This window comes from Macaca thibetana, chromosome 8 (assembly GCF_024542745.1).
Source record: "Macaca thibetana thibetana isolate TM-01 chromosome 8, ASM2454274v1, whole genome shotgun sequence".
Taxonomy (NCBI): domain Eukaryota; kingdom Metazoa; phylum Chordata; class Mammalia; order Primates; family Cercopithecidae; genus Macaca; species Macaca thibetana.
This window is the reverse complement of record NC_065585.1, coordinates 120,545,407-120,559,987: the sequence shown is the minus strand read 5'-3', so window position 1 is coordinate 120,559,987 and position 14,581 is coordinate 120,545,407. Positions and strand designations below refer to the sequence as shown.

At 45.6% G+C, this 14,581-nt stretch overlaps 3 protein-coding genes across 4 annotated transcripts in view; 1 reads left to right on the top strand and 2 right to left on the bottom strand.

Moving 5' to 3' along the window:
* The window catches only part of TNFRSF10B (TNF receptor superfamily member 10b), a 52,693-nt gene extending 42,699 nt beyond the window's left edge, over positions 1 to 9,994 (bottom strand). The window contains exon 1 of one of the 2 annotated variants that reach the window (XM_050801441.1): positions 9,544 to 9,994. In XM_050801441.1, coding sequence (XP_050657398.1) covers positions 9,544 to 9,693 — 150 coding nt within the window. In that variant the 5' untranslated portion in view covers positions 9,694 to 9,994. The remainder of the gene's footprint in view (positions 1 to 9,543) is intronic. The other variant, XM_050801442.1, reaches the window with a different exon arrangement.
* The window catches only part of LOC126961287 (60S ribosomal protein L34-like), a 563,491-nt gene that overhangs the window by 362,229 nt on the left and 186,681 nt on the right, over positions 1 to 14,581 (top strand). The window lies entirely within an intron of this gene.
* PEBP4 (phosphatidylethanolamine binding protein 4) overlaps positions 1 to 14,581 on the bottom strand; it is a 478,151-nt gene that overhangs the window by 351,141 nt on the left and 112,429 nt on the right. The window lies entirely within an intron of this gene.

Here is a 14,581-nt window from a genome sequence, read left to right as displayed (position 1 = left end):
TTGTATATTTGCTTTGGAGAAACGTTTCTAAAAATCAGTTGCCCATTTTTAACCGGGTTGTTTTTCTTTTGTTGGACTATAGGAATTCTTCATGTATTTTAGATATTAAGCCCTTATCAGATATACAACTTACAAATATATTCTCTCATTCCGTGGGTTTTGCCTTTTTATCCAGTTAATTGTATCTTTTGATGCATAAGAGTTACTGATTTTCATGAAGTCCAAAATGTGTATTTTTTCTTTTGTTGCCTGTGTCCATGGTGTCATATCCAAGAAATTATTGCCAAATCCAATGTCACAAAATTTTTATCCTATATTTTATTTCAAGAGTTCTATAGTTTTAGCACTTACATTTACATCTTTTTTTTTTTAAGCTATTTTTTATATACAATGTTAGGCTAAGGTTCACTTCATTTTTTGAATATGGATATCCAGTTCTCCTAGCCCCCTTCATTGAAAAGATGGCCCTTTCCTCCATTCAACCATCTTGGCATCCTTGTGAAAAATAATTTGGCCATATATGTGAGGGTTTATTTCTGGCTGCTCTATTCTATTCCACTTATCTATTTGTCTGCTTTTATGCCAGTACTATGCTGTTTTGATTACTGCAGCTTTGCAGGAAGTTTTGAAAATCAGGAAATGTGAATCCTACTACATTTTCATTCATTTTCAAGATTGTTTTGGCTATTCTGGTCCCTAGAAATTCCATATGAATTTTAGAATACATTTTTTCATTTCTGCAAAAATGTAATTGGGATTTTGATAGAGATTACATTGAATGTATAGATCACTTTAGGAAATGTTAACATAATTAGTCTTACAATCCATAATCATGGCATATCTTTCCATTTATTTTTGTATTCTTTAATTACTTTCAGTAATGTTTTATAGTTTTCATTGCACAAGTCTTCCACCTCCTTGGTGAGTTTACTCCTATTTTATTATTTTTGATACTATTGTAAATGGATTTTTTCCTAATTTCTTTTTTTTAATTGTTCATTGGTAGTGTATAGAAATGCAATTGACTTTTCCAGTTGATTTTGTGTTCCGCTTCTTTGATGAACTCATTTTAGTATCATTAAAGAAAAATTAAAAACACAGTTTAGATATACCCCATGGCAATCACCCATAACCATGTAGCCAAAACTTAAGACATCCTGATATCCCTGAAACATTAACTGTAATCATGAAAAAAACCCACAAAATGTAAGTTTTACACCTTCGTCATGATGTAATGTGGTTCAGTGAAATTAAATCAAGCAGTGATAGAAAAATCAGCTTAAACAGCTCTGATTGCCTTTTAAAAGAATGTAAATTTATAATAGTCAATCATGAAATTGTCAAAATACATCCTCCTTTATACAGTGTCCTATACCTACTGTAAGGCAAGTTTCTTACCACTTGGTTTGAAATCTCCCAGATTGCAATCTGTCCTGTCTCTTACTGAACAACAATAAATTTCAAAATTTTAAAAATTTGATATGATTTTATTTTTGGCAGTTTAATTTTTGTGAACTTTTGTGATTTTCTACCAGTAAGATCATATTATTTGAAAACGCAGATTTTACTTTTTCCTTTAGAGTTCAGATGCTTTTATTTCTTTTTCTTGCCTAATTGTTTTGGCTAGAACTTCCAGTACTATGCTGAATGGCAAAGGTGGGTGGGCATCCTTATGTTGTTTTTAATCTTAAAGGAAAAGCTTTCCGTCTTTCACACTGAGTATGATGTTAGCTGTGAGGTTTTCTTACATGGCTTTTATGATGTAGTGGAAGTTTTCTTCTATTCTTAGTTTGCTGAGTGTTTTCATCATGAGAGGGCTTTGAATTTTATCAAAGGTTTTCCCTGTATCAATTGAGATGATCATGTGTCTTTTTCCCCCTTCATTCTATTAATGCAATGTATTACATTGTTCAATTTTCATTTCTTGAAACATTCCTGCATTCCGGAAATAAATCCAACTTGGTCATGGTGTATAATCCATTTAAGGTACTGTCGAATTATCTCTGATAGTATTTTGTTAAAGATTTTTGCATCCATTAGGGATATTGGGATGTAGCTTTATTTTCTTGTAGTATCTATCTGCTTGGGTATCAGAGCAATGCTGGCCTCACAGAAAGAGTCAAGAAAGGTTCCCGACCGGGCGCGGTGGCTCAAGCCTGTAATCCCAGCACTTTGGGAGGCCGAGACAGGCGGATCATGAGGTCAGGAGATCGAGACCATCCTGGCTAACACGGTGAAACCCCGTCTCTACTAAAAAATACAAAAAACTAGCCAGGCGAGGTGGCAGGCGCCTGTAGTCCCAGCTACTCGGGAGGCTGAGGCAGGAGAACGGCGTGAACCCGGGAGGCGGAGCTTGCAGTGAGCTGAGATCCGGCCACTGCACTCCAGCCTGGGCAACAGAGCGAGACTCCGTACCAAAAAAAAAAAAAAAAAAAAAAAGAAAGGTTCCCTTCTCTTCAAGTTTTTGAAAGAGTTTGAGAAGTAGTGGTATTAGCTCTTCATTAAAATTAATTAAGCTGGTTAGAATTCACTAGTGAATTCTGTTAGCTTAATTAATAGTTTTGAAGAATCAATGTTTGTTTTGTGGATTCTCTCTATGGTTTTTCTTTTTTTCTTTTTCTTTCTTTCTTTGAGACAGTGTCTCACTCTGTCACCCAGGCTAGAGTGCAGTGATGTGATCTTGACTCACTGCAACCTACGTCTCTGGGGCTCAAGTGATCCTCCCACCTCAGCTTCCCGAGTAACTGGGATCACAAGTGTGCTCCACCAGGCCAGGCTGGTTTTTGTATTTTTTGTAGAGACAGAGTTTGGTCTCAAACTCCTGGCTTCGAGCGATCCTCCTGTCTTGGCCTCGCAAAGTGCTGGGATTATAGGCACGAGCCACCACGTCCGGCCTCTACTGTTTTTCTATTATCTGTTTTATTTATTTTTCTTCTAATAATTATTTCCTTTATAATGCTAACTCTGGGTTTGGTTCATTCTTTTTCTAATTCCTATATTTGTAAACTTTGCTTGTAGATATAAGGTCCTTCTTCTTTTTTAATTAAACCATTTCTGGCTATAAATATCATAGGTAGAATCAGATACTATATATGCTTTTCTCTCTGGTTTCTTTCAGCATAATTATTTTGAAATTCAGTCATATTTTCATGTGCATCAGTACTCTGTTCCTTTTTATTACTGAGTTGTATCACAGAATTAATATGATAATATCATAAAATGTAGGAGACTTGAAATAATACAGATTCATTCACCTCCACTACTGATTCTTTCTGCTATAGTTGTCTCAGGCATGTACATATGTTACAAACCCTACAAAGTGTTACATTATTTGATATTTTCAAGAAAGTAACAGGAAATAATCATTCTTTATAGGTGCATTTATATTTCTATTGCTGATGATCTTCTTTCTTTCCTTAAGATCCATGTTTCTAGCTGGGCGAGGTGGCTCATACCTGTAATCCCAGCACTCTGGGAGGCCAAGGTGGTGGATCACCTGCAGTCAGGAGTTTGAGACGGGCCTGGCCAATATGGTGAAACCCCGTATCTACTAAAAATACAAAAATTAGCTGGGTGTGGTGGCAAGTGCCTGTAATCCCAGCTGCTCAGGAGGCTGAGGCAGGGGAATCGCTTGAACCCAGGAGGCAGAGGTTGCAGTGAGCCAAGATTGCGCCATTGCACTCCAGCCTGGGCAACAACAGTGAAACTGTCTCAGAAATAAATAAATAAATAATCCATGTTTCCATTTCATTTCCTCTATTCAGATTGAAATCTTTTAGCATTTTGTGTACTGCAGGTCTGTGAGCAGTGATGTGTCCATACGGTCTCCAATAGCACATTCAGGTTCCTAATTCTTTTTTTTTTTTTTTTTTTTTTTTTTTGAGACGGAGTCTCGCTCTGTCGCCCAGGCTGGAGCGCAGTGGCCGGATCTCAGCTCACTGCAAGCTCCGCCTCCCGGGTTTACGCCATTCTCCTGCCTCAGCCTCCCGAGTAGCTGGGACTACAGGCGCCCACCACCTTGCCCGGCTAGTTTTTTGTATTTTTTAGTAGAGACGGGGTTTCACCATGTTAGCCAGGATGGTCTCGATCTCCTGACCTCGTGATCCACCCGTCTCGGCCTCCCAAAGTGCTGGGATTACAGGCTTGAGCCACCGCGCCCGGCCTCAGGTTCCTAATTCTTAAAGCCATTTATGCCCATTTACTCCTTATTTGGTAATGACCTCACCCAAGTATCAGATTAGAAGCACTAGAATCCACCACGAACCTCTTTCCTCTTCTTACCAAACCCATTGCATCACTGGCCTGCATTATCATCATTTCTCTGGGATCCGCCTCAGCTGCCACTTGCCTTCTTCACGATAATGCAACCTGACTCTCACCCTAACCACTAGGACCCATCCCAAATGCTGCCCAGGCCACACTTGAGGTCACCCACCTAATCCACTCTCCACTGGGTGAACAATGATCTCTAAAGGGTGGATCTGATGGGGAACGTCCCCAGTGAAAACTTGACAATGGCCTTGGTGACTCTGGATGTGCGTGATCCTCCACACTCTATTCAGATCCTGTGTTCTGTCCTTGGCCTGCCTGCCACACTCCCCACCTCTCACGTTTAACGCTCTCTATGAGCAGGTTGAGGACACAACATCTGCATTAGTGCAGCTTCCTAGAATCCACATTACCCATTCATTCACTCATGGAAGACATGTAGGCGCCTGGTGACCACATATGCAAGGAGCCATGGCATATCGGGAACACGACATGGCCCTTCCTTTCCTTAGCACAGTTTCCATTCACAAGAGCTGAGGCACAGCCATCATTAACCCCTAAGTCCACGAACTTGTGAAGAGTCTGGAGGGGCTGCTCAGGCAGAAGCGACAAATGCCATCGGTGGTAGGGACAGTAGTGGACATAAAGGAAAGAGTTCATGCAGACAGAATCCCAGACAGACAGGAAGCCAGTGTAATGAGGGAGGGGAGTAAAAACAAGAGAGGTACTGCTGAATTAATGTTGTCATATGATTACAAAAGGTAGGAGAGTTGAAATAATATAGATCCATTCATCACCATTCACTCTTTCTGCTGTGCAGGACAAGGCTGTGCCATCCGTGGGCCTCTCTGATTGAGGGAGAATGGGCATGTGGCCAGAGATGTGTGATTGTGTTGGGCCACAGAAATGGGCTCATGGGGGTGTCCATGGGCATAGTTAAGAGAGAGAAGGAAAACAAGAAGAAGGGAGGCCAGCGGTTTGGCTTATTCAGTTCTTGACCCATTGAATTCTAGGAACCCTGCCTCCTCCCGGACATGAGTCATTGGCGGGGCTTCCCTGTCTTGTGACTCACCCACCTGTGACAGAGGCTCCTTGCTTTATACCAAGTTTGAGCCTAATGCCTGCTAATATTTCTCATCAAAAATTAACCCGAGTAACCTCCTCTTTCTTCTCTGAGTCACCCACATCCTTAAAACTGCCCTGGATAATCACAGTTCCTACATAGGTTGTTGTGTGAACTGAAAGTGTTAATATGTGTGGAAAGTGCTTAGAACACAGAACTTAAACACATGCTCTGATTACTATGATCATTACCCGCAATGTTGATTTTAAGCAAACCATATTATCCCGGCCACACTACCATGACCTGCAGCCTTGGGACTGCACAGCCTCCTTCTGTCAGTCAAATATGGAGGGATGACATCTCTGGAGCCAGCACAACCAATCTGGAGGTAGGGGAGGTGACAGTGGTGGGACCTCATGCTTCCTGATAGTTATTGAGGTCCCTGCTGTCATCTGCTCCACCGGACTGTGGGCTCCAGGGAGCAGTATTCACACAGGGCTCATTTGTCCTTCCCCAACTCAGGCACAGATTTTCCCAGAGTAAAGGGCTCCTCATCTACCTGATAAATGAATCACTCCTATCCCCACCGCCAAGCACAGACAGTGAGACTAGCTGTGGCCTTAGCTCACTGCATAAGGACAGCCTCCAGCTGCAGCAGGGGCAGAGGACCCTGTAGAGCTCTGTAGACTCTGTTGAGAACCACAGGCAGGAGCTTCCAGGGGCCAAGTGCAGGGCAGAGATTGGGAGAAGCAGCTGCTCCTTGCAGAGGACATGTCCAGTGTCTGCTGAGATGGACTGTGGGTGCCTGAGAAGAAGCCACCCAGGGAAGGGAAGATTAGATTGCGGCCCATGCAGGGCTAAGAGATCTGCATGTTCCTGTTCCCCTTCCCACAGTGGACAGACCACATGCCAGGGGTGCTGGCTAGTTACCATCAGAAGTTGACCACTATACCCTTAGTAGTTAACTAAATGAGCCTCTGAATAAGGAAACTGAACACAAGGTTAACTACATATGGTTATATGTAGTTAAAAGCTAGTATCAGAGGAGCAAACTGATCCTTAGTTTTCTAATTGTGACCAGAGTAATACTCAATAGACTTTGAAAGAACACAATGATGTTCAGTACCTAAGAAAGCAAAATTCACAATGCCATGCAATAAAAAATTACTATGCATGGAAAAAAAACCAAAAATGTCCCCACAGGCAGGAAAAAAAAATGCAATCAACAGAAACAGTGGCATGATAACAGATATAATGGTGTTGATACATTAAAGACCTTAAAACAGGTCATCTAAAGCTTACAAATGTACTCAAGGATATTTAAAAAAGAGAAAAACAAAACACACATGCCCAAACTCACAGGCTGGGCATGGTGGCCCAGGCCTGTAATCCCAACACTTTGGGAGGACAACGTGGGAGGATTCCTTGAGCGCAGGAGTTTGAGACCAGCCTGGGCAACATGGTGAAACCCGGTCTCTACTAAAAATACAAAAATTAGCCAGGCATGGTGGCAAGCGCCTGTGGTCCCAGGTACTTGGGAGGCCGAGGTGGGAGGATCACTTGAGCTCAAGAGGTTGAGGCTGCAGTGAGCTCTGACTGTGCCACTGCACTCCAGCCTGGGTGACAGAGTAAGACCCTGTCTCAAAAAAGAAAAACACATAGAAGATCAGGAAATAAATGAAAGATACTAAAAAAGCCAAAAGAGAACTTCTAAAGTTCAAAAAAAAAAAAAATCTGATATACAGTAGATGAGATTAACAGCAGGTTACATTCTGCAGAATCAGATCAATGAACTTGAAGAGCCCTCACTGGGAACTACTCAAAGTGAAGCACAGAAAATGATGGGGCAAAAAAAAGAATAGATACTAAGTTAACTCTGATACAAAATCTAACATTCTAACGTAAATGTATTAAGACCACCTTCACCAGAAGAGACAGACAGAGTATTTGAAGAAATAATGGCTGAAAATCTTCCAAGCAGAACATAAACTCGGCCGGGCACGGTGGCTCACGCCTGTAATCTCAGCACTTTGGGAGGCCGAGGCGGGCGGATCACGAGGTCAGGAGATCGAGACCATCCTGGCTAACACGGTGAAACCCCGTCTCTACTAAAAATACAAAAAATTAGCCGGGCATGGTGGCGGGCGCCTGTAGTCCCAGCTACTCGGGAGGCTGAGCCAGGAGAATGGCATGAACTTGGGAGGCAGAGATTGCAGTGAGCCAAGATCGCGCCACTGCACTCCAGCCTGGGCGACAAAGACGATACTCCATCTCAAAACCAAACAAACAAACAAAAAAACATTAACTCTAAGACCCCAAATCCAAGAAATTCAACATAACTCTGTTGTGGCTTCCTTCCTTCGTTCCTTCCTTCCTTCCTTCGTTCCTTCCTTCCTTCCTTCGTTCCTTCGTTCCTTCCTTCCTTCCTTCCTTGTTCAACACAACTCTGTTGTGGCTTCCTTTCCTCTTTTTTTTTTTTTTTTTTGGAGTCTTGCTCTTGTCTCCCAGGCTAGAGTGCAATGGCACCATCTCTGCTCACTGCAACCTCTGCCTCCCGGGTTCAAGTGATTCTCCTGCCTCAGCCTCCCAAGTAGCTGGGATTACAGGCGCCCACCTGGCTAATTTTGTATTTTTAGTAGAGACAGGGTTTCACCATGTTGGTCAGGCTGGTCTTGAACACCTGACCTCATGTGATCTGCCCGCCTCCGCCTCCCAAAATGCTGAGATTACAGGCATGAGCTACCGGACCCGGCTGTCGTGGCTTTCTTTACAGAAAAATCTCCAAGGAGAACATAAACTCTAAAACCACAAATAAGAGAAATTCAACACAACCCAGTTGTGGCTTTCTTTACAGAAAAAATCTTCCAAGTAGAAAGAACATAAAAGTCGAAAGCCAAAAATCCAAGAAATTCTTTATAGAAAAAAAAACACAACAGGGCAAACAAACCAAATCACTGCAAACCAGTGCTAAGAAAAATCATAAAAGCAGCCAGAGACCAAAGATCCACCACCCACAGAGAAGCAAGATGCCGTGGGAGCCTAGGCCCACAGAAACCACAGCAGGAGGGGGAGGCCGAGGCCCCTGTACACCTTCCTCACCAAGAGGATTCCGCCCTCCCTCCACTCAGAGGTGATACCAAGGACACACAGTGGTGTGGGGTGGAAACACTGAACTCAGCATGAGGTGTGTAACAATATCCCATAAAACTCCAGTGCTTCACACTGGTATTCTTTAGGCCAACACCAGCATTCTCTTGACCTTACTTTCACGGTTCCTCCTCTCCCTTCCTGCCCCTCTGTACAGTCTTGAGTTAGGTCTCGGCCCACAGACTTCCCCTCGCTGAGCTACGGTCTCCTCCTCTGTAAAGTGTGACGATTCACAATCTCTCCCGTCGCTGAGCACACCGTGCTGTTCCCTACAAAGCCGACCCTTTGTCCCTTCCCCATTATCACAGATCCTTGCCGAGAGGTGGCAAGAAAGGCTCTTGCCAGACCAAAATGCAGCTGCTGTTATCAAGCAGGTCAGGCCCCAAGTGCCACAGACTCCCTTCTCCTAAATCTCATTTTCCCAAGGAACCCCAAACACCGGCATTGGCGATGAGCGGCCCCGCGCGCGTAGGGGCGCAGCCGCTAAGGAGAGGAAGGGTCCTCTCCAGCTGCGCCCGCAACCGCTCCCGCGCGCGGAACGGAACCACTGGGACGCAGCGACCACAGGGGAGTTCTTCACTGGTCGCGGGTTCAAAGCGATCTGCAATGAGCACCTTTAGGAATTCATTCGAAGGCGCAAAAGGAAAAGAAATTAGGGCAGGAACTGATCGAGGAAGGAAGGGAGGGAAAGAAAGAAAGGAAGAAAGAGAAAAAGGGAAAGAAAGAAAAAGAAAGTAAGGAAAGAAAACAAAATCAAAGTCCGAGGACGTCTCTGTGGCTTCACGTGGCTTACTCGGGAATTCCCACCTTGTCGCGCACCCTCACTGGATTCGGGAATTTACACCAAGTGGAACGCGCGCTCTGCTCCTTCGCGGCCCGGGTCGCTCCTGCCCAGCCCGGGGACCCGGCTCTTCCCCCGACTCCGGCGACTGGTGCGTCTTGCCCGGACATGCCCGGCCGCAGGCGACCCGGGCCACGCACCCCCATAGTGTCCCCCTCTCTCCCTGCCCGCTCCCGGCGCCAGGAGCGCTCTTCCCCAGCCAGGGACCGCGGCGGGGACTCACCGACAGCAGGACTCTGGCGGCTGCAACGACGAGCACAAGGGTCTTGAGGACACGGAGCCCAGGCCTGGCTCCCCGCGCCTCCCTGGGTCCTGGGCCGCGCCCTTTCCGGGCCCCCGAAGCGGCCGGGGCGCTCTGTCTCAGTTGTCCCATGGCAGGAGGGAACGCTCTTCGCCCCCCAGGCCCGTAGGTTTCAACTCTTAAAGTAGATCGGACGTCAGTCCGTGTATTTTGTGGGCACAGAGATTGCGGGGTTCGCGGGACACGTGCTGATTTCTGTGTCCAGGATGAGTTGGGGCGGCGCGGCTGTACTTTCACAGCCCCCAGGCAGGCGTCATTCGGGGCGGGGCGAATCAGAGCCAATACGCAACTGCAAATTCCGCCACAGGTTGGTGACAAAAAATAAATAAATAATAAGCCTTGTCAACGTAACGCTCTGCAAGCCCGTCCAAGTGGGGCGGGGAGGGGAAGGTATCGGAAAGTAACCTTCGCCCTGGCGGCTGCGCCCCGGGCTGTGGTTTGTTTCTGGGTCCTGTCTGCGCCAGGACAGGCACCGAAACGGGGAGAATGAGTTGAGGGAGGCGCCTGGGGAGTTGATGCCTCCCAGGGTCGCGCGCTTGGCTGTGAACAGACTAGGGTCTTGAGGTTCAGAGTCCGCTTTCCAGGCGCGTCCTGATCCTCTCCCCTTCCCAGGGGCACCTGTCCTTCCTGTTCTCTTGTTTTCTCTCTTTCTTTCTTCTTTCCTTCTTTCTCATTTCTTTCCTTCCTTCTTTCTTCCTTCTCTTTCTTTCTTTCATTCTTTCTTTTCTTTCTTTCTTCTTTTTCTTTCTCTTTTTCTTTTCCTTCCTTCCTTCCTGCTTTCTCTTTCCTTCCTTCCTTTCTTTCTTTTTTTTCTTTCTTTCCTTTCCTTTTCTTTCCTCTCTTTTCTTTCCTCTCTTTCTTTCTTTTTCTTTTCTTTCTTTTGTGTGGTTTATTTTTTGAGACAGTCTCTCTGTGGCTCAGGTTGGTGTGCCGTGGTGTGATCCTGGCTCACTGCAACCTCCGTCTCCCAGGTTCAAGCAATGCTCCCATCTCAGCCTTCTGTGTAGCTGGTACTACAGGCCTGCACCACCACACCTGGCTAATTTTTGTAGTTTTAGTAGGCATGGTGGTTCACTATGTTGGCCAAAAGACCATTGAACTAAGGCAGGAGACCACCCCTCATATTGTCTTATGCCCAACTTCTGCCTCCAAAGAAAGAAGAAGTAAAAACTAAAAGGCAGAAATGAAATCCATAGGCAGACAGCCCAGCACCATGCCCTGGTCCTGGTAGTTAAAGATGGACCCCTGACCTAAGTGGTTACGTTATCTATAGATTCCAGACATTGTATGGAAAAGCATTGTAAAAAATCCCTGTCCTGTTCTGTTCCGTTCTGATTACTGGTGCGTGCAGCCCCCTAGTCACGTACCCTCTGCTTGCTCAATCAATCACAACCTTCTCACATGGACCCCCGTTAGAGTTGTGAGCCCTTAAAAGGGACAGGAACTGCCCACTTGAGGAGGTTGGCTCTTGAGACAGGAGTCTTGCCAATGCTCCTGGCCAAATAAACCCCTTCCTTCTGTAACTCGGTGTCTGATGGGTTTTGTCTGCAGCTCTTCCTGCTACAGAACCCAACTTACGCTCACACCTAGTCCACAGATGTGTCTGTGTCCCTGCACCCTTGCTACACTTAGCTTTCATTTGTCACTAGTCTAGGAAATAAAACATGATACATCACATTGTTAGGTATTTTCATTCCTTCATGGTACTAGGGATTTTCAAGGATACAGGAGTTTTTGGTACTGGGAATAGATGACCAAGGGATCCAGACAAGACAGCAGTGGAGGGCGGCAGGGAAGACTGAATTCTCAGCTGTGCACTTGGAAAACCGTGGTCAGCTGGGGCCAGTCCCTGCCACCCACCATGCCTGTGAATGGAGATAAGGTCTCTGTCCTCAGGCTGTCAGGATGACATCAGATGAGCCTGGAGCTGAGCTCAGTTCCTGACCCCAGGTCCTGGCTCTGTCAATGCTGGGCTGGTCCAATCTCTGTGCCAGGTCCTTCCACCCCATCCCTCTCTTTATCAAAACAGGAATCAAGAAGATCCGAAGGCTCAGCTTTCAGGTTGTCAGAGTACTGAAACTGGAGGCTGTGGATGGCTGGGCCCTGCCATGCTCCCAGTCCAGCTTTGTGACTCTGGTGTGGCCCCAGCTCCTTCCTGTAAAATGAGGAGATAAAAATCTTCAGCAGCTCTGTGTAAACTTCTGCAGGCTCTGTTAACAGGTCTGGGAGGACAAAGTGCATCCTCAGGGCTGGTGTCAGTCACTCTGGACTCTGGATCCCCAGGGCACATGTCCTCCACCCAGCAGAGGCTGCACCTTCTCCTACCTGCACCTCAGTACCAGCTCTCTGAGCTTGGGGCAGAAGCTTCTGAAGACTGGGGTGGAGCACCATGTGGAGAGGCCATGGAGGAACAGAGGAGCCAGAATTCAAATGAGGACAGCAATGGCACTGCAGGGTCACAGCCTGGTTTACCTGCCACGCTTCCAGTTGTCCTTCTGGTGGGCGCCCAGCCCATGCCCCAGTTTGAAGAGTGAGCAGGAAAGGTCTCAATCCACGTGGCCACAGATGGCTGTTCACCCAGCCTCTACTGAGAGACCACGGTCCCGGTTCCGGTCCTCTGTCCTGTATCCAGGAGTGGCAGGGCAGTCAGGCTCTAGCTTCCAGGTTGGGGGTGGGGAGAGTGGGGACAGTGGGGACAGTGCCATGCCCTGAGCCTGTGCTGTTGGGCAGCTGGTGTCCTGCTCCCAGCCAAAGACTGCACATCTTCATGTAGTGGATTTTCCTAACAACCCGGGGAGATGAGGGTAGATCGTTTTCCATGTTTTACAAGGGGCAAAATGAGATTCAGGAGCAATGTCTCCAGCAATTTTGGCCTCACCTTCTGTATAATAGCAGCCATATTTGGGCCTCTGCAGGGCTAGAGTTCTCTGAGCAGCTGCTTCTCTGATCTCTGTCCTGCACTTGGCCTCTGGGAGCTCCTGTGGGTCCTCAGCCGAGTCCACAGGGCCCTCCCTGTGCTGCAGCCTGGAGCCTGTCCTTAGGCAGTGAGCTGAAGCCACCACTGCACTCACCTCATGGGCTTTTGGGGAAAATGATTCACCCAGGAAGTAGACAGTGAGCCCTTTACTCTGGGAACACCTGTGCCTGGGGTCTGCTGGCGGCAGGGAGGACAAACAAACCCCATGTGAATCCTGCTCCCCGGAGCCCACAGTGTGGAGGGAGAGGTGACACTAGGGGACATATAACTAATAGGAGGTAGCATGAGGGAGGCCTGAGAGCTCACCACCCTGGCCTCCCCCTCCTCCAGAGAGGCCGTGCTGGAGGGAGGCCGTGCAGCTGTAAGGCCATAGGATGTGGTATTGTTGGCCTGGAAGATGTGGTTTGATTACAGCCACCAATGAGGGTCATGGAGGGAAGCTAAGTTCCCCTTTAAGGGTTGGTTGGTTTGTTTGTTTGTTTGTTTGGCTGGGCCTGAGAATTAAATTGACATAAGACAGATCCACAGGAGAAAAGCACACAAATTAATATGCAAATTTTACATGGCACAGAAGATATAGTGAGAGTCAGTTACTTATATACTGAATTAGACCAAGTAACTTGTGAAGAAGCAAGTAAATATGTGGAGGCTAAAAAGATGAGTGATTCTATTCTTTTTTTTTTTTTTTTAAATATCTGCTCCTTTAAGGAATAAAAAAGACAAGCTTACCTTTTAAAATGTATTTTATATATGTATACAATCTAAATTTATTTTTCTCTCCTTATCCCTGAATACTTTATTATTTTATTTTACTTTAAGTTCTGAAATACATGTGCAGAACATGCAAGTTTGTTACACAACTATACATTTGCCATGGTTGTTTGCTGCACCTAACAACCCATTATCTAGGTTTGAAGCCCTGCATGCATTAGGTATTTATCCTAATGCTCTCCCTCCCTTTGCCCCTCACCCCCTGACAGGCCCCAGTGTGTGATGTTCCCCTCCCCATGTCCAAGTGTTCTTATTGTTCAACTTCTACTTATGAATGAGAACATGCAGTGTTTGGTTTTCTGTTCCTGTTTTAGTTTGCTGAGAATGATGGCTTCCAGCTTCATCCATGTCCCTGCAAAGGACATGAACTCATTCTTTTTTATTGATGCATAGTATTCCATGGTGTATATGTGCCACATTTTTTTTATTCAGTCTATTATTGAAGGGCATTTGGGTTGGTTCCAAGTCTTTGCTATTGTGAATAGTGCCACAGTAAACATACGTGTCCATGTCTCTTTATAGTAGAATGATTTATAAATCCTTTGGGCATATACCCAGTAATGGGATTGCTGGGTCAAATGGTATTTCTGGTTCTAGATCTTTGAGGAATCGTCACACTGTCTTCCACAATGGTTGAACTAATTTACACTCCCACCAGCAGTGTAAAAGTGTTCCTATTTCTCCATAGCCTCACCAGCATCTGTTGTTTCCTGACTTTTAAAATAACCATCATTTTAACTGGCGTGAAATAGTATCTCATTGTGGTTTTGATTTGCATTTCTCTAATGACCAGTGATGATGAGCTTTTTTTCATATGTTGGTTGGCCGTATAAATGTCTTCTTTTGAGAAGTGTCTGTTCATATCCTTCACCCACTTTCTGATGGTTTTATTTTTGTTGTTGTTGTAAATTTATTTAAGTTCCTTGTAGATTCTGGATATTAGACTTTTGTCAGACAGGTAGCTTGCAAAAACTTTCTCCCATTCTGTACATTGCCTGTTCACTCTGATGATAGTTTCTTTTGCTGTGCAGAAGCTCTTCAGTTTGATAAGATCCCATTTGTCAGTTTTGGCTTTTGTTGCCATTGCTTTTGGTGTTTTAGTCATGAAGTCTTTGCCCATGCCTATGTCCTGAATGGTATTGCCTAGGTTTTCTTCTAGGATTTTTATGGTTTTGGGTTTTACATTTAAGTCTTTAATCCGTCTTGAGTTAA